Genomic DNA, 19,571 nt, shown 5'->3' on the forward strand with positions numbered 1-19,571 from the left:
CAGAAAGCAAAAAATATAAATTCATGACACTCCTAATAAAACTAAGTAAAATCTTACATCTGAAATAAGGGTATTGCATACACATTAAACAAAACCAATAATAAAGGAATATTACGTGAACAAAAATGGAGTCTGAAACGAAATTAAGTGGAGCCGTTTACAAAACAAAGAGTTAACAAATAATGTTTGTCATCGGCTGATCGGCTTTGAATTAGCGCGTGAAAGTTGTTTTCAATAAAAAGGGAAAAGGATTTTATCTCCAAAAAGTGCGTGCTACACTATAGTTTAGTAAAAACAGTGGCATTAGCGTACAATACATTGCACACATCCCGCATAGGGTTATGTAACTAAAGAAACCAAAAAGGAACATTCTTTACAAAATGCTGCAGCCTACACAAAATTAAAGTAGTGCACAAACACAAAGGTAAAAACCTTTTAAAGAAAGGATACATGTAATAGGCCAATACTCCAGGGGAGAAGTGAGACCTGAAAATGTGGGACAAATAAAGGCCATAAACCAATCAAAAGCAAGCTTTTACGAACAACACACATTTGAACGAATCGCCAACAAGGAGTGGAATTAAAGCCCACATACCGAACACAGCATGCCTTGCAGAGCAGCGCATGCAGTGCCTAGGCTCGTGCTTTTTAAAGGTGAGATATCTGCTGTAGTAAAAGCAAATTGACCTTTATGATAATGGTTCCGAGAAGGAAATTTCCTTCTTCCCAAACACCATGTGCAGCAGAGAAGTGCTGGGGGGGGGGGGGGGGGGGGGGGCGTGTGGGGGGATGGATAATGTAAAGAGCTTTCAGCAGATGAAACTTGCCACTTCAAAACAGAATTGTGAACAAATACAGTTAAATGAAATAAAGATTGAATATTGTATTTGCAGTACATATAGGGACATTGGGTATTACTTAATTTAATATGAACGATGAGGGCGGAGGGTGACTGTCCACTCCTACCTCTAATACTAATTGTTCTAGGAGTTGGGAACTAAAAATGACATGTTGAAGTGGTTCACATTTATGTGAAATGCATCCACACAAACACTAGGTCCCTATGGGCATCTGACCCTATATCATTGAGACATGTATATTCCATTCACAGTATTGAGTCACAGATCCCCACCGCTAGGTCCATAGGGATACCTGTCACTCTAGCATTCAGGCCTGTATATTACATGAACATGGTCAGATCACAGATCCCCGCCACTAGGTCCACAGGGGTGCCTGCCACTAGATCACTAAGACATGTAAATGTCATGAACAGGATTCAAATCACTAACACCCATAACCAGGTCCCCAGGGAGACCTGTATATTCAATGAACAGGATCAGATCACAGATCTTCACCACTAAGTCCCCAGGAGTATCTGTCACTAGATCAATCAATCAATCAATCAATTAGGGGGTTTTAAGCGCGCTACTCACCAGTGAGGGTCTCGAGGCGCAGGGAGGGGGGGGGAGGGGGAGGGGGGATCACTAAGACATATATGTCCCATTAACAGGATCCAGTTCACTGATGCCCATCACAATGGGAACATTATATCAGCCCTTCTTTTTACCAACACAGTGGCAACACCTGTGCTGGGGCAGAGAATGTTCTGGGAGCGGTTAGAAAATCCCAGACATGAAAACTCTGCTTACAAGTAAAATAAAAATAAATAAATTCTAAGAAAGTTAGTCTTTAAAGCTGGCAACACCTTTCAGAGGAAAATAAATTGATACCAATCCGTACTGGTCAAGTGCATACAGCACAAAAAAGAGTGGAAGTATGCTAAGTAGACGACCAATCCCTAACCATGGTGTGACTCGCTGGGTGCTCTACAGCACCACTGGATGCCTCCTTCACCGCTTGGAGGTTTAACAGCATGGGGTTTGCGCCCTTGTACTTCTAAGGTCACCAGAGGTTAGTACCGGACAGCAAAGAACAGAAGCATCTTTGCAGCAGCTGAAAGTGCAGCAGAGGCGGAATTAGCAGAGTTGACACGTACCTTCCATGTCGATACATATTCCATACATGCATAGAATGTGGGGACACCTGAAGTTCTTCATTGTCTGGGCCTCTTTTTCAAACTCTTTCCGCACTATGCTGCAAAAAACAGAGCACAGGCCATGAGCACATTCATCAATGGAACCAAACCAAAACTGCATTTTGTTAAAAGGCAATGCCATGGACCAGGAGGCGCAGTAGACTGTAAACTCAAACATGTTACCTGGCCTAGCTCCTCGCGGAAGCCAGTCCTAGAAAGGTGTATATTCTTTTACCCCCTGCAATCAACTTCTGTTTTTTTAGTGTCCAACAAGCAAAATGTACATCATCTTTCTCTCTGGAGAGGACTGTTAGTCTTCAACTCAATACACACCATAATTTTGAGATAACTGTGTATGACTAATGCAGATGAGAACTTGCTGCCCATTTCGCTGGTGGGACATGCTCACGAGCAGGATAAGAATGAGTATTTCATCCACTAACAAGCCAAACCCTCATTGCCAGTTGCTATCTTTGCACAGCCCTCCAAACACTGAACCGCATGACATCCCTAGAAACAGAAATCCACTTTTTACAACCACATAGCATTACATTTTGACCCCTAGCGCCTCAGGGCCATCCTCTTGCATCTACCCACTGGACAGAGCAGGAGCTCTGCCATGACTCAGATATATCCTCTTGGCCCCCAGCTTAATCACTTTTTTTTGCAGCGTGGCGCTAATTTGAACATTTTTGCCAGAACCTTTCCTGGTTTTAACTTGGCCTTGCGCTCACTAAGTTTTTGGTACAAATACAGGTGCCATCTCAGCTGCACCTCGTGTTTTTCTGTCTCCTAGAGACAATCTTAACATTTTAACTTTTTGTTTTATACAAATGTAAGTAGATGGTCTTGATATGTTTATAAATCATAAATATGTCTGGCTCTTATATGCTGTGCCAATACTACAGGAGCACACATGAGAGCAGGTAAATAAATGGATTTCCTGCGCTCAAGAAGGGACTCCTCGCTGCAGAGGCGGTATGGTGACTTCTTCATCTGTTGGCTGCAGACTTACAGGGTGATCCGGAGGCAGGTTGGTACATAGGAGTACCATCCGAGAAGGCACAGCAGAGGTGCTCAATGCCAAACCCCAGGATTCTTAACGGCAGGACCCTGCGATGTAAGCGACTGTGCCCCATAAGTCCTTCAGGTGATTGCAAGCCTGAGCATCCAGGGCTTGCCTTTGTCCGCTCCACCCCTAAAATGGTGTGAGTACTAATCCCGGACTGGTGGTCATGGTTTTAAGGGAGAAAACTCCCCAAATAAAAAATGGTAGCATCGAATGGGTTGGCCCACAGTGCAGTTTGGCTCATCAGGCGGGTGGGCAGCTTAGGTCACTCACCACTGCCTGCCCTTGGATCGCCCATAAGTTAAGGCACCACATTGGCATAGTTCGCTTATGAAATAAACCTGCAGGAAACTGTTTTCCACCAAACCATGTACTGGCTGATTTATTTAATTTCTTGAGTGCAAAGCAGCTATTTACCATGTATGGGGGGATGGTTGCCAATATCGGTGCTATGCGGCTGCCCGCAGCACACGCAGGGCGCCCTCCTAAGAGGGCAGCCCCTTAGTGCCGCATTCTGGCACTTTTCCTGCACCTAGGAGGCTGGGGCCAGGTACTTTAAACCTGCCCAACCCGGGTGCCAGGCTCTTTGTTCCCCCACTGGACACGCTGTCACCCACCCTATCCCATACCCAGCGTGCCGGCGGCGGTATTTTGCTTCTTATGCTGAATGTTGTTAATTGCTTATTTTGTGTTGCAGGCGGAGTAACAGGGTGATCTGGAGGCAGTTTAGTACAAATGGGTCCATCTTAGGGAGCATAGCAGTGGTGCTCAATGCCAAACCCAAGGAGTCTTCACAGCACGACCCTGCGATGTAAGCGATGGCGCTACTTTAGTCCTTTGGGCGGTTGCAAGCCTAAGCTACCAGGGCTTGCCTTTGCTCGCTTCACCCCATAAGAGGTATGAGTACAAATCCGGGACTGGAGGTCACAGTTGTAAGGGAGAAAACTCCTCAAATACAAAATGGTAGCACCGAATGGGTTGGCCCATGGTTCTGTTTGGCTCATCAGGTGGGAAAGGCAGCTTAGGCCATTCACCGCTGCCTGTCCTTTGATCGCCCGTAAATTAAGCCTGCCCTTGGAACGCTCATTTTGACCAGATTAAAATCGCTGCTTCCATCATATTTCAGGATTAAAAGAAATGTGGTTAAATCTTTGCTTTCCAGACTTTTGTGTGCCCAGGTCATTTGTGGCTGTTTCTTTACCTTTTCTTTTCTTTCTCCAACTGCAGTCTGCACTCACCATTCTAGCCGAAAGCTTCCAATCAGCAGAATAAGCATAAAAGTGGGGAACTGAGAACTACACAGAGTGAGAGCTGTGGGGTTAGCTCTTGCTTGTATGACTATTCGGAATTGCAGGCTTGGACTCCTGACAACCTGTATTCATTCACCGGTGGGATGTTGGGTGATTAGTCGATAGGGGGTCCGGAGCAGAATGATCCTTAAGTTTATGAGTGGATCGACTCAATCTTGTTCAACAGAGAAAATGTGATAGACTACATCTTTAAGGGTGGGGTAGGAAGTAAACAGAGGTCATTTGTTAAGTAGGGAAAGACACACAGGTTTTTGATAATTTGATAGTGTGGCAGAGGTTTGTCAGTTGTTTAGGCTTGTGGGCATATAGTCCGTCCGTATGATGAGATTTTCAATTTTCACCTATTTCATTGCCAATCTCTTCCATGTTTTGTAAGAGTACACCCATTTCAGCAGGCAGAATGGTAGGCCCACTCCAACGCCCCTATCAAATCTAATCTTTTCTCCACTAGGAATAGTGCCAAAAACAGCTGAGGAATTCAGGTTAATTCATGTGTCCTGGCCCAGGAAGGGTCACTGAACGACTACACTGACCTAGAAGACTGCAGCTCAAGTACGGGCTGGAGAATTTTGTGTCCCTGGAGTTGTGGCAGGGGAGCAGATATGGGGAAGACTGACACCCATTTGGCTTTTTGCCTCTTAATGGTGCACTTTCCCCCTTGTCAGGGTGAAGTTTAAAGGACAATACTACGCAGACCGGTTATGGCAATGTGGTGCTTGGCAGCGTGTACAGCATTTGAATGTTTTAGCACGTTCTTGGAGTGAGTGGTGAAGTCAGTAGTGGGCTGTAAGCAGGTTGCCTATTACCTGAATTATATCCTTATTGTGGTGGAGGGCTGGAGTGTCAGGTTAATGGCAGTGATGTAGCATGTGGTCAGAGAGTTGAGGATACCGCTGGCAGAGAAGCAAACGGAGGGCTCAGCCATGACACTGACCTTCTGGGGGATTTAGCTCGACTTGGTGCTAATGGTGTCCAGCCTGCCCAAGACCCTGGTGACCCAGTGGGGTTTGCTTGAGAGTGATCGCAACTATCTTTTTAACTATGCTTTTTTGGATTTTTCAGCATCTTTCACAACTCAGGTGCCGATTCCGATCCGGTAAAACCCGGGTACGAATGGTCGTACGGAGCGGTTTTTCCGTCCGACTCGTACCCGGGAAACACACCTTACAAACTCGCAAGTACGATTCTCACAGAAATACCATTTCCGTACGAGTCGTAAAAAACACCGACCGGCAAAAAAATACATACAAATCTGAATCTGGACGGTGCATACGCGACGTCCGGACGGAGTCAGGCAGCGTTCTACGGACCAGCAAGTACGATTCGTACCCACAGCACTTCGCACGGCAATATTTTTACGGGACCCAAAAAGTGCCGGAAAAGCTAAGTACGCCACGATGCACGGCGAAAAGGGGGCCCGGTACGCACTGTACCCCCATCCCTACACGTCCGCACCGTACCCCAGCACCCCCCCCCATGTCCGCACCGTACCCCTGCCCCCCCCATGTCCGCGCCGTACCCCAGCACCCCCCCATGTCCGCGCCGTACCCCCACCCCCCGTATGTACGGTGCGTACCCCCCGTATGTACGGTGCGTACCACCACCCCCGTATGTACGGTGCATACCCCCCCGTATGTACGGTGCGTACCACCACCCCCCCGTATGTACGGTGCGGACCCCCCGTATGTACGGTGCATACCCCCAGCGCGTAGCGCTGGGGGTATGCACCGTACATACGGGGGGTACGCACCATACAAACGGGGGGTGGTGGTACGCACTGTACATACGGGGGGTACGCACCGTACATACGGGGGTGGTGGTACGCACCGTACATACGGGGGTACACACCATACATACGGAGGGTGGTGGTACGCACCGTACATACGGGGGGTACGCACCGTACATACGGGGGTGGGGGTATGCACTGTACATATGGGGGGTGGTGGTATGCACCGTACATACGGGGGTACGCACCGTACATACGGGGGTACGCACCGTACGTACGGGGGTGGGGGTACGGCGCGGACATGGGGGGATGCTGGGGTACGGTGCGGATGTACACGGGAGGGGTGGGAGTCTGGGGGGGGCCGTACGACTCGTACCCCTCACCCAGGTGTGCCCGGGGTAGGGGTGGTACACAGTTTGCTCCAAACGGGACGTATTACATGCGGTTGTATATTCGGACGGAGCGTATTACCTGCGTTTGTATATTCGGACGGACGGTACGGATCGTACTTGTGCGCTCGGACTTCAGTTTTACAAATCATATGTAAAACTGTCCGGGGACGTATCGTGGACTTTTCCCGATGTCATTCGTATGTATTTTCCATGTACGAATCGTACTTGCCCGTTTGTACGGGACTTGTACGATTCGTACGTAAAAAAATACAGATACAATTCGTACGGGAAATTTTTTTACCGGATCGGAATCGCCACCTCAGTTGGGAAACTGTGAGGTTTGGGGTTTGATACCGTAAGTCCGCACCATATCTTGTGTGGGCAACTCTTATTCTCACCAATTCGGAATACAATTTACAATTTACAGCAATTTAAACAGATCCACCCTACTCAGGGTGCAAGCTACCTGCAACTGATCATTTCACTCCCGTTCATTTTCTCTCCACGATTAGGGAGGGAAAATATGCCTTAAAAAGTTGATTAAATAAATTACGTGCCGGCTGTATAATTTGTTCAAGAAGACTGAGTGAATGCGCAACAGATCTTAGAAGTGCTAATCAGTCAATAACAAGGATTCAACTGAACCCATTTACAGTATTCTATTGCTGGGTCTGTTTTAACATGATTCTACTGTGTATAAATGCTATACTAACCATGGACACTGATTTTGATTGGATAAACAAACTTTGAATAAAAAGAGGCACATATACTTCGCATGGAAGACATTTGGATTACCAATACCCCACTCTGGACTTTAAGTTGTGGTGTGCTCCACAGACGTTCATACACGACTTTTCAGAACTGGTGGGAGCAAAGAAATATGAGCCATGGACCATGGACAATGTGTGCAAGAACCTCTAAGCTGATCCCAGTCAGTGACTCAGCCCCTGTTAAAGTTTGTTTGCTTTATGCAATGGTGGACTATGTGTGCACCTCTATTTCCTAAGAATATTTTCATATCTCAGATGGGTTTCAGTGATGTTGTTTTTCATGCTATGTACGAATCTTGCATAACCGCACTGCAAGCCCAGTCACCTCAAGATGTCTGAATGAGTTCAGGGTGTGGGTGATCGTTCATGACTGGGCATGATTGAGAACTGCAGCTGAGGCTGAAAGCAGTTCGGCATTCTGACAGGGTCTCGTATCAAGGTGTTCTTACTAAATGCTCATCCAATCCTTGGCCTCTCTGCTGGACGCAGAGAACAGCGATTCTATGGGAAAGTGCATGGGAGTATTCAGCTGTCAAAATAGGGACAGTGCCAATGAAAACGAAAATGCAGGGTGTGTGAGAGGGGATGTTGACGTGGAGGATATGAAAGAAAGTAGGTGTAGGAGAGAGTGAAAGAGAGTGGTGCAGATGACTTGAAATATGTAGATGGGGAGACTTCAGAAATATGAATGCAGCAAAGGGTGTAAGTGAATAACAGAGATGGAGCCTGCAGCAGGAAGTGATGTGACAGGAAGAAAGTGAGTTACCCCTTCATGTACATTGGATAAAAATCAGTGCTAACAAGCATTGGTACAGCTAATGGGTCTGGCCTGTTTTAGGTGTTTGTGTTAGCTGATGTATGATGTTTTTAGAAGCACTACCAGAAAACGCACATAAAGGCGCCGGAATACTTGTTAGGTGGCATGCAGCGTTCAGTTCACATTTAGGCCCCACCCATATTTGCATAGTCCATGCGTTTTGCAAAGGTTTCCTAGTTACGCCTAAATGGCAATGCCACTTTTGGAGACCCCACCCCCACCATCTTTTCCATCCCACTTACAGCACTGACATGGGAGAGGTGGTCCCACAGAGGAAGCTTGTATGTTTTTTGGAGAGAGGCAAGGCTGGGAGAAGGAACGGGTTTGAAAGCCATAGGAGTACCACAGGTTAGTGATACAATACAAGCGACGATTATTCAGCACTCCATCTTCCCTCCTTCCTCTCACATGCCACGTTTTCTGTTGCTTCCCTTTCCTTTTTCTTCTTCTTCTTCCCGCTTCCTTCTCCACTGCTGCACACTCACCCAGGACCACTGGAATGATGCGATGCTGCAGTTACAGTGTTTTTCTCATAATTAGTATTTTGCCACATATTTCATTAAAGGCCAGTGGACGTTTTATTAAAACACCTTCCTGAGCTCCGCCCCGCCCGGACCCCCTCTTCCGGGGCCCCCTACCTACGCTCCCTGCACAGGGCCACCATGAGCCTAGAGCCGCCCCTGCATGGACACAGCAGATGTGAGGTTGAACGGGGAGTGCTTCAGCATCAAGGACGACAAAAGCAAGATAGACCAGAAGGGGAAAGGGATGTAGGTAAGGTTAAAGAGATTAGGAAACAGGGAAATATGTCCATTGAGGGCATGTGAGGCTTACCTGTGCACTTTACCACTGCCAACCAGTGCTTAAGGGCATGTGCTCACTCCTTAAAAGATGACAGCATTGGCTTATCCCTAAAATGGTGCACAGACAGAATATCGAGTTTTAAATGTCGACATACACAAATATCACGTTGGAAATATCGTAATGCAGAAATATTGACGTCAAGAATATCGACTTGGAGGTAAGAAATATTGTTTTTGAAAATATCAGTCATTAATATTGTTTGCAAAAATACAGTTGTTTTAAAATATCAATGTTTTAATTAGTGTTAATGTATTTTAGTATGTATTTTAAAAGTATGTTTTTGTATAAATATTGCTGTTGTTTTTTTAAGATGTGTTACATTTTTAGTAGTTATCAATTTTATTTCAATTAGATTTTGTGTATTTAGTTCTGTAGCAGGTTGTGGGTTTATAGGGGAATAGGGTGGGAAGTAATATAATTATAATACATAAATTATTTTTAATTTATTAGTATTTATAAAATGTAGATCTTATAGTGTTAATTGAGGGGATTAATATATTATTAATTATTAATTGGTTCATTATTAATTAATTGGTAATTATGTTAATTGCGTCATTTCTTTAGGAGCGGGTTGTGGGTTTATAGGGGAATAGGGTGGGAAGTAATTTAATTATAATAAATGTATTCATATTTATTTAATGTACACTTTATAGTGTTAATTGTGGTAAATTTATTATGAATTATTTATTAATTAGTTGTTAATTACTAATAATTAGTTAATTGATATTCATTTATTAATGTTAAATTAGTTATGGAAATAGTGTAATGATTTTCATGTGTGCGTTGTGGTGTTTATTGGAGTAGAGGGTGGAATGTTATTTATGTTTAATTAATTAGTAATTAGTTGCTCATGAATATTAATTCATCAATTCATAAATATTTATGGCAATTACTTATTTCTATTTTGTGTGTGGGTTTCGGTTTTAAAGTGGTAACGTTTGGGGAGTAAATTAATTTTTATCTGTTTTAGTTTGTTTTTTAATTAATTATATTTCTTTAATTAATAATTATGGAGGTACATTTTTTTTAAATTTAGATCTGTGTTGTGATTTGTGTGGTGTTATAGGGTAGGAAATGAAAGATTACATTTATGTAAAAATTTATGTTTTTGATTGTAAATGATTTCTAATAAAAATAGTTATTTGTTTGTAAAAAAAAATCATTAAAAAAAATATTTCTAGGTATTTGTTAGCTTTTTTAACATTATAATATGTTGTTTTGTAATTCTGTAAAATATTTTTATAGGTTTACTTTATTTATTTTTTAAAATCTTTGGTGTTTTAGTTGATATTTTGTTTGTTTTTAATTTTGAACTAACTCCAATGGGAATATAAATTTTTACCCTTCTGCAAACCAACACTTTCCCTACTGTTACACCCACTACAGTGGGAATAGTAATTTGTACCCCTCCGCTATCCAACATTTTCCCTACTGTTGCACTCACTGGGGTGGGAATAGTAATTTTTACCCCTCCGCTATCTAACTCTTTCCCTACTGTTGCGCTCACTGGAGTGGGAATAGTAATTTTTACCCCTCCGCTATCTAACTCTTTCCCTACTGTTGCGCTCACTGGAGTGGGAATAGTAATTTTTACCCCTCCGCTATCTAACTCTTTCCCTACTGTTGGACTCACTGGAGTGGGAATAGTAATTTTTACCCCTCCGCTATCCAACACTTTGTGTACTGTTGCACTTACTGGAGAGGGAATAATATTTTTTAACCCTCCCCTAACCAACACGTCCCCTACAGTTGCACTCACTGAAGTGGGAATAGTAATTTTTACCCCTTCACTATCCAACATTTTTCCTACTGTTGCACTCACTGGAGTGGGAATAGTATTTTCTACCCCTTCGCTATCAAACAATTTTACTACTGTTGCACTCACTGGAGTGGGAATAGTTATTTTTACCCCTCTGCTATCCAACACGAACCCTACTGTTGCACTCAATGGAGTGCAAAATTTAAGTTCAAAGTCTATCAAAAATGTTAATGTTTTAAATTATAATATAATGTTTATTAGATTTTATGTTATAGGTGTGTGTGTGTGTATATATATATATATATATATATAATTTTATATATGTATGTTTAAATTTTTTTAAATTACATTTCTATTTGTTAAAATGTATATTAAATCCAAATAATTTTTTTTAAGTTAATTTTATTATTTAATATATTTTTTACGTTGAGGCTTAGTCAGCGTGGGTCCATCCCCCCCTGCGAACTGGGTATCGGGTGATTTATGCAAAAACAACAGTTGATGGACAGAATGCAGAACAATGTCATACATTCACCCCAGTACAGAGATCTGGGCCTAAATCCATAGTTTTTTTGCTCACCATGCCACCCCAGTTTAGACCTGGCCATATGCAAATCAGTCTTGACCGAGTGATTTACCCTGCAATCGCTGTGTACTTGGGGCGCAGCGGGACCTGTTGCTGGTCAGGGCTCTGCTGCTGCTGGTTGGAGTGCTGCCGTTCACCGTACAGGCGCCATTTTGAGTTCAGGCGCGCCGGTACGGCTTTGGCAGCGCGGGTCTGTCTCCGCTGCGTTCCGGGTGTCGGGCGGTTCTCCCCGCAGTCGCTGGACATTGGGGGCTTAGCGGGATCTGTTTTTGCGTCCTTTTATGGCCCACTGACACCGTGGATCGCCGCTTGTCGGGGACCTCGATCGGAGCCTCCTCACACCACGTCCGCCATTGCGGTTAGCTAAGCCACGCCCCCACAAGGCCTCCACTTGAGGAATTTATGATTGAAATAAAACTCCTGTTTAGCCAACTATTCCCTATCTCCCTGGCTCCTTCTCCACTACGCCACAAGAAGATAGGAAAAAACAGATGGTGTCTCTTCAATAGAGCAGTCCCACCTCCATACATAGGTGCCTATCGTTGTGTCCTGTCTGCAAGTTCCTGCAAGTCAAGTTGCAGACAGGAACTCTTTTTGCACAGTAAATGGGCCTAACTGCTGCTTCTCTCCAGGTCTGGAAGCTAAGAAATTTTAAGATTTGCAGTCAGGGACAACAGCATTACGAGCTCCGGGCCACAGGTGTCCCAGCAAACATGATTCTTCAGCAATGAATATGTCATTGCAGCAAAAAGAAATTCACGCTGATAACAGCCCGGCAGGAGACAATCCTTACATTACACCTCACAGAAGATGTGCTAACAGGGGCTCAGAAGATGACGACCAAGAGCCTGTAGGGATCGGCGTGATCCTGTTCACACAAGGGTAAGACTTACCCTGGCTCTGCCATTCTGCACTCCTCACCCTCAGCAGTCACTTCAGAATATCCAGGCAGCACTCCACCCTGGCCCGCTGCACCTTCCCTGGGGCAAGGAAGGAGAATCATAGAAGTAGATGAGTCCAGAGCCTGATCAAATGTGTCAACCCATCAGGACCTTGTAGGAGCAGTGATTACAACCAGCCCCAAATGCTCCCTAACAGTCCTTGTCACTGCGACGCAGCTACAAGGAGCTGGTGTTGCCCAGTAGGCATCCAGCGCAAATTAACAATTTCCCCCAGTGGAAGCAGGGATAGCTGTAGCTAACCGTGCGCTCATGCAGTCTTGCAGTCTTTGTAGGCTATCAGCACCAGCGTCCAACACTAACTGCCTCAGCACTGCTTGAAGCAGACTATTTGAATATATATTTGTACATGTTGCAGAAGCTTTGCAATGAAGTGGTCATCTAGCTGCTAGTGCCCGTAATAACACCTGTTATTACAGAGCGTGGAAACGTCTGACGTGTAAAGCACTACGTAAAAGACAAGTTATTATTATTGTATAAGGTAACCTCATCTGATGGTCAAGACTTGATTGCATATTATTCAACATCTTCACCAGGGTGTTCAGTTTAATAAATCTCCCATAAACTCCGAGGATGGGAAGGAGTATACTAGGTGGTCATTCACAGTGCCCCCCTACGTTGTGGACTTTCACAGTACTCATGGATAATTGTAAAATGTCTGACAGAATTGACACATATTGGTTGATTTTTTTAAAAATCATGTTTATCCTCAAAAGTGGCTTCACCGACAGTGGGTAGGGTCACTTTCATGAGGAAACCTCCACCACCCTATTGTATGTGGCAGATTTTTAACTGGCGCCTAGATGGAGGTCATAGGTTTATGAATATGGTAGACTGAAAATCTGTCATACTCAGACGTTAAGAGCAACAGAGGAGTCTTGGTGGTTTATTCACCTAGGCTACTGAGATGGGGGAATCCTCTTGGGGGGATAATGAGGGAGGCAGAATTGATGGATTTATGGAGGGGCAGCCCTCAACAGATATAGTGTTTTGTGACGATTCACCCACATGATACATACAGTAAACTGGATTATATGCCTGTGAAGCCGTAAGATTACAACAGATAAGATACCACAGTATACCCAAGGAGGTTGTAATTGGATGTATTGCCTCTATAGCTACACAGGCACTGATACGGAGCAAGACAAAGACATGAGACATTCTTGACATGTACTACACAGCCTGTCCACCTCACAGGAGCCTTAAGGATTAGCAGCCCTAGATACTGCACTTTAATTCATACAGTATTGTGAAAGTTGGTGTTAAATGGATTGGCTTCAGTCGAATCTTCCTGAGGAGAGTTAAACTGCTATAATCAAGACTCACTAGGAAGGTAAGGACGAGGCAAGTGATCTCTGACAACTGGGTATTGGAGACAGATCCCCCAAAAAGGGTGCCCTCTACCATAGTTATTATTCACAAGGGCAATGGAGCCACCTGAATCTAGACTGCACATTCTAGGATGGTGGATTTGGCCAAATAGTTGGACAATAAAACACATGTTGTCCATGTATGCAGATGGCGTCCTTGTTAATTTAAAATACCTGGAATAATCAGTCCCACTCTTTCTACAGGAACTGGGGGGTTTTGGTGAGGAGTCAGGCTTGTTGGTTAACGTGGTTAAATCACAATTATTTCCATTTGACCAGCTTAATGGGAAAAGTGAGAGTTGCCTGCCAGAAGAGGGCATATATATAAACCTGGTTTGAAGTTTGGGAATCCACATTGTCCTTAGTGAATCAGCACAATGCTCAATAAACATTGACAGAGTAGTGGAAGGCCTACAGCTCTCAGAGAGATCTGGACTATTTTGCTCTTGACAATTGTGGGCAAGATCTCCCTTGCCAAGACACACTCTTGAGCTGAGCTCCCAGATAATGGCAGGTAAACCAACATAATGAAACCACACTCAAACTATCATAGGAGCATGGGGGCCTGACACTTAACTGCACTGTAGAACATGGTTTGCAGTATTAGCTAACTGCATGATAACTCAACTGGGAGAAAAAAAAGACTACAGAGAACATACCAATAGGGCATGTCGCAAGATGATGATGGAGAACATATTACCATAAGTTATTAGACAAATTGGGAGAGTTTGGGAATACACACTAAAGACTTTTCTGAGCTGCCCCCTTTTGCACCAGGTATGCTTTTATGGTGCAAAAGTCCCTTTAAAAACATAACAAACGAGAAGTTGATTACTAGTTGGCGGGAGGTTGGGAGACATTGACACTGGAAGATGTATACCTAAAAGATACATTCCTAACGTAGTAGAATCTCAGGAGATTGATGGGGTGGTCCAGAGCAGTTATCAAGAATGCACAATAAGCATGTATAGAGAAAGAGTTTTGGAAATAATTCCTAGAATCCTGGAAAGTAAACAATAGAACATAATGCTGAACTTTTAGGCAGAAAAGCTAGTAGAAAATACATAGTCAGTCAATGCAACAAGACAATGAGATGGGAGTTACTTTGGTCAGAGAAAATGGACACTGGATTGACCTGTCAAGGTCTGAGACGAGGATAGAAGTAAGTTGTGCAGAAGTCTAACAGGCATCGACTAATGTTAGGTTCAAGGTGTATAGTTTGATTATCGATTATCTTCATATAATTCATTTGATTCCATAAACATATGTGCAAAAAAAATCCACAGAGGTGCCCGGCTTGCACTAGTTGTAACACTGCTCATTCCTGATTTCCTTCTTGTTTCTTGAGAGCGCCCACAAATACAGAAATGTTGGCGTTCAGTAGTTGTGAGACTACAGCAAGTGAAATGATCATTTCTTAGATGCTTGCTGGGGATATTTCCTCGAGAAAAAAAAGAACACATTCAACACAGATTTGCAGTACTGGCTACTTTCTTGGATATAGGGTGGATTGTAATTCATTGCTCCCGACCATGGGGGTACAAGGATTGACCGTGGCAAAGTGATATGCTGGAATGGGCCCTGGCTAAAGAAAAAACATAAAAAGATCTCCCGAAAAGAGGAACACCTCACAGAAGACCTGGTGGAATGGTCAGAAATTCTAACCCAACTGACTAACCCCGACACAAGGCAGCTTCGATCAAAAGGGCTTTCTGTAGATATGTAGAATCATTAGCTAGCAGAGGCAAAAGTGATGGAGGCAATTATTCTCGCAAACCCAAAATGAGAGTTTTACCAGCTCTAATGATGTTCAAAGCAAGCTCCGCAATGGAGTGAATGAGAGATCCTTCACTATAAAAAAAAAAAAAAAATGCTGGGGTAAAACACACGAGACAGAGTCTGCTGTTTACAATATCTAATAAAAACAAGTTTAAAAAAGTGCTTCCATCAAAACAGGGGGAGAACTTCCTTTAGAAATGAATACTGGCCTTTTCGTTTCTCAAAAACAAGTCTGTGCCGGGAGGCCTACTCATAAAAGGTTCAAAAGGCAATAAATCAGTAATTCCTCAACTGTAATTGGAGCAGGGGAACCACCCATTTGGAGAAGCGAGAGTACCGCCACTTTACAGATGTCTCCCTCTCCCCACAAAGCTACATTACCTCTTTTTAGGTTGAGCCTCGACAACGCTTGCGCTGTCTGCAAGACCTGTTGTATCCTCTTCTGTGGGCTTTTAGCACACCCACTGATTGCCATTGGTTGTTGTCTGTGGCATTCAGAAATGCTGGCTTGTTATTGGTGTTTTTCCGTGTTGTTCTCTCCTTTCTGTGTCTGTTCTCGCCCCATGGCAATTTCACTAATGGTTTCTTTTGGTCGACCGCAATGCTCCTTCAGAGCGTGCAATGGCCCCTCCTCCCGTCTGGGCATTACAACCTTAGTACTCTGTTAGTTGTCCATAGCTGGTGCTGAAATCAAAGCAAGCAACAGAAACAAAAGTGGCACTTGATGTTCCTGTTATATGAGGGCTCAACAGAGCGCTCTCAGGAGTCTCCATGCTTGCTGCGAACTGTTCCTCCTGGTCAGCCATTTCCAAAGCAGGCAATGAAAGACGGATGAAATCAATTCACAACTATTGTTTCATTTTGCTGATCATAGGAGCAATAAATTACAAGGCCACTAGAGGACAGTTTGTTATTAAAGATTAATGTAGACTTTTCAAATGACCTCTGCAGCTTCCTCTTGAAACTGCATTCTTTCTTATTTACATCGCAGATGACTTTGAGAGATAATATCCTGGCACCTTCATTTCAAATGATCATTTGCACCCATGCACAATAATAGAGCTGCAAAGTTCAAAGGTCACCAATTGAAAGCAAGAGATACCTCATGTCTCTTTAAAATAAAATCGGGGAAGAATAAACCGACACAAGGAAGCACGAAAAAAGAAGATTTGTATGAAAAGAGCTGGTACTTAGGAATAAAGTGGTTCAAGCAAAGTGAATCGCCTCTTGGTGCTCTACATCTTCACACTGCCTTGTTATTCTTACATTTTATAGCACTTCTACTGAGTACTGGGGTGCAAAGCATTTACAGTGATTAACAGCAGAGATGTATATTGCCTGGACCTCTTGTCTCAGGTGTTGTAGTCCCGGTTGGGTTTATTGTGCCCTTACATTTCGCGGCAGTTCGTACACCCGTCACCAGGTGTGAGGAGGGACAGTGCACAGCATGTGTCCTCCGCCAACATCTCTAGAGGTGATCTGTGGTCAGCCACAGTAGCGACAGTTGCAGAGTAGCTTAGCCAGCGTGACATGAACCCTAGGGCAAGAAAGAAAACGAGCCCTCCAGCCGCTGTTTAAATGATAAAATACAGAAATAATCAGGGTTCAGTTGCCCCTCAGACCCCCATGCCACTGTACCTGCTGCACCAAGGGAACTACACCTCTTGCACTTGAGCCCTTTGCTACGTGGCTTATTCCCTCAAAGGATTAAACCTCACACATGCCTCCCACCGCAGCTGGAACCGGCAGTGCTCTCTCTGCCAAGTGCTGAGTCTTGGGACCGAATGAACTATGCATTCTTGAGAATAAGCTCTTTAGCCAAAGCGACCAAACAGATCCTGGCTGCAGTTTGTCCAGGGCCAACTCCATCACTTGACCTTGTTATCTCTGTGGACCGCTTGACCATCTGGTCTGGCAAGACTGTGCCTTGAGATGACTGCAAGCTGAAGTAATCAGATGCATGCACCCATCCAGCCTCCCACACGTCGATCAACTACACTTTCAGCCACCAATCTCTTCATGAAGGTACACATTCATCCATGTGGCCATTTATCCTTCGTGCATCCATCTACTCTATGGTCGACACACTCCCATTCACTTACTCATCATGCATCCACCTATCTAGCTAGAGGCCTGTGCGCCTGCATACCTTCTTGAACCAGTCACTCAGTGACCCACTAACTCATCCACTCATTACCCCATCTATCCATCACCATGCAATGTATCAACCCTCACTCAGCCTTCCAGTCTCTCACTATTTTTTTTATATTATCGACGTTTCCACAAATTCAGTGACTACCTGTAAAGTGCACAATTATGATCTGCCTGAGGGGTGGGTCTGTTTACAAGGGAACTCTCATGATTTCTAGTTCAAGAAAGACTTAAGGCAGCAGTGAGTTTTGTTTTCACCCATGTTGTGTTGGAAATTGCCGCTGTTCCAGTCACTGGTCTCTGTGCTATTCGAAGTTGAGTATGAAGGGAAATCCTCTTCTAATAATTAGGGTTCCTTTGTCCTCAAACGTTAAATGCGTGGTAGGAGGCATTATGGTAATACTTGTTTGAAAACCAACAGGGATTTTTCAATATCCTCTCCAGGCTCACAAGCGGGCTTAGTCTTGTTTCTGTCAGTAGGGGGCGCTGTGCTGCAGGCAGGCCATCTCCTGTGACTAGTGAGTTGCAGGCCTGTATTACACTCCACACAGGTGTCCCGATCTCTCCGCACCTACAGGTGGGTGTAAGCAGCATAATGCTGGAGGCTGAACCCGTCCCACGTTTCTTTTGGAAGGCAACAGCTCCTCCGTACTTTATTTACTCCCCCCAGGGGTGTACAGTTTTAATTTATATCAGCTGCCAAACTGCCGCATGGTGTAGAATTTTAGAGGGGGCTGCATCCGATTATTTGGCGGAGCGCTTACACAGTGATACATTTATAGCCACGGAAGTCTGAGTTGCACTAATGCGCGATAACATGCTGCCTCACGTGGGGGCATATCAACAACAACCGGCGATAATTATCGCAAAGCGCATTTAGCGCTAGGATAATTATCGCCGGCTAGCGTGGATTTTTATCGCTGAGATAGCGTGCTATTAGCAACGCTTATCTCATCAGCGATAAAAATCCTAGCGCTAACTGGCTAACGTGAGATTATCGCTGGAAACCCAGCGATAATCTCACGTTAGCTTGTTGATAGAGACTCACAAACATAGCCATGATATCCTCCTTCCATAGGATATCATGGCTAAGTCAGTCCTGAAGCAGGTGTTAGGAAAGTAGCGATAACAGGTGTTATCGCTACTTTTCCTCACGCTATGCTTCATAGCGTGGGGCTTGATGATAGGAGAAATGTCACTTAGCGACATTTCTCCTATCATGTCAGGTCAGGAACGCCCACTTTGCATCTCATTAGAGATGCAAAGCTGGGCGTTACAAAATCCCACGCTAAAGCAAGGTTTCACGCTTTGGCGTGACCTTGCTAATATAGAGATAAAATTATCGCCGCTTTTCGGCAGAAAACGGCCGCTAAAGCGGCGATAATTTTTTATCGCCTTGTTGTAAATATGCCCCTAAATACTTATAAGGGCCCAAAGGCGAGACCGGCTGCATTGCAAATGCATTTCTATTTTGTAGCGCTAGTGTCTATAGGAGTGCGGCCTACTGAAAGTTTAAGGACATTTTTGGGGGCCAAACTAGTGCGAGTTAAAATGTTTGTATGTGAACACAAGATTAAGGTGATTGAAATAGTGCCTCGAGGCCAACGACATACAAAGGGCTATATAGAGTTGGTGTGTTCCCTTGCACTATGTTTGTGTTTGGAAATATACTGAAAGCTTTACGGCCAGCCCCCTCATGGGCGTGTGCTGTGTTTTTTTGGCTTTTCTTTATGGTGAAAATGCAGGTCTATTAATAATGTGCCTCATCGACATCCCTGCATTCCGCAGTCAAGACCAGTACGGGCTATTTATCAAAACAATTCCCTATTTGCTCTTAGTGCTGACCCCATTATCTACTTTGCCCGGCGAAGTTCTCTCCATGTGTTCTGATTTCCGAGGCATAACATTCATCATAACTTTTATGAATGTCTACAAGATTAAGATTGTAAACCTTGTGGTAGTCAATCCACGAGAACTGACTAGG

At 44.2% G+C, this 19,571-nt stretch overlaps 1 protein-coding gene across 5 annotated transcripts in view; it reads right to left on the minus strand.

The window, feature by feature from the left end:
• Positions 1-19,571, minus strand: part of MLKL (mixed lineage kinase domain like pseudokinase) — a 642,399-nt gene that overhangs the window by 210,696 nt on the left and 412,132 nt on the right. For all 5 annotated transcript variants that reach the window (XM_085639671.1, XM_085639670.1, XM_085639672.1 and 2 more), the window contains one exon: positions 1,997-2,094. In XM_085639671.1, coding sequence (XP_085495797.1) covers positions 1,997-2,094 — 98 coding nt within the window. The remainder of the gene's footprint in view (positions 1-1,996; positions 2,095-19,571) is intronic.

This window comes from Triturus cristatus, chromosome 12 (assembly GCF_964204655.1).
Source record: "Triturus cristatus chromosome 12, aTriCri1.1, whole genome shotgun sequence".
NCBI classification, from domain to species: Eukaryota; Metazoa; Chordata; class Amphibia; order Caudata; family Salamandridae; genus Triturus; species Triturus cristatus.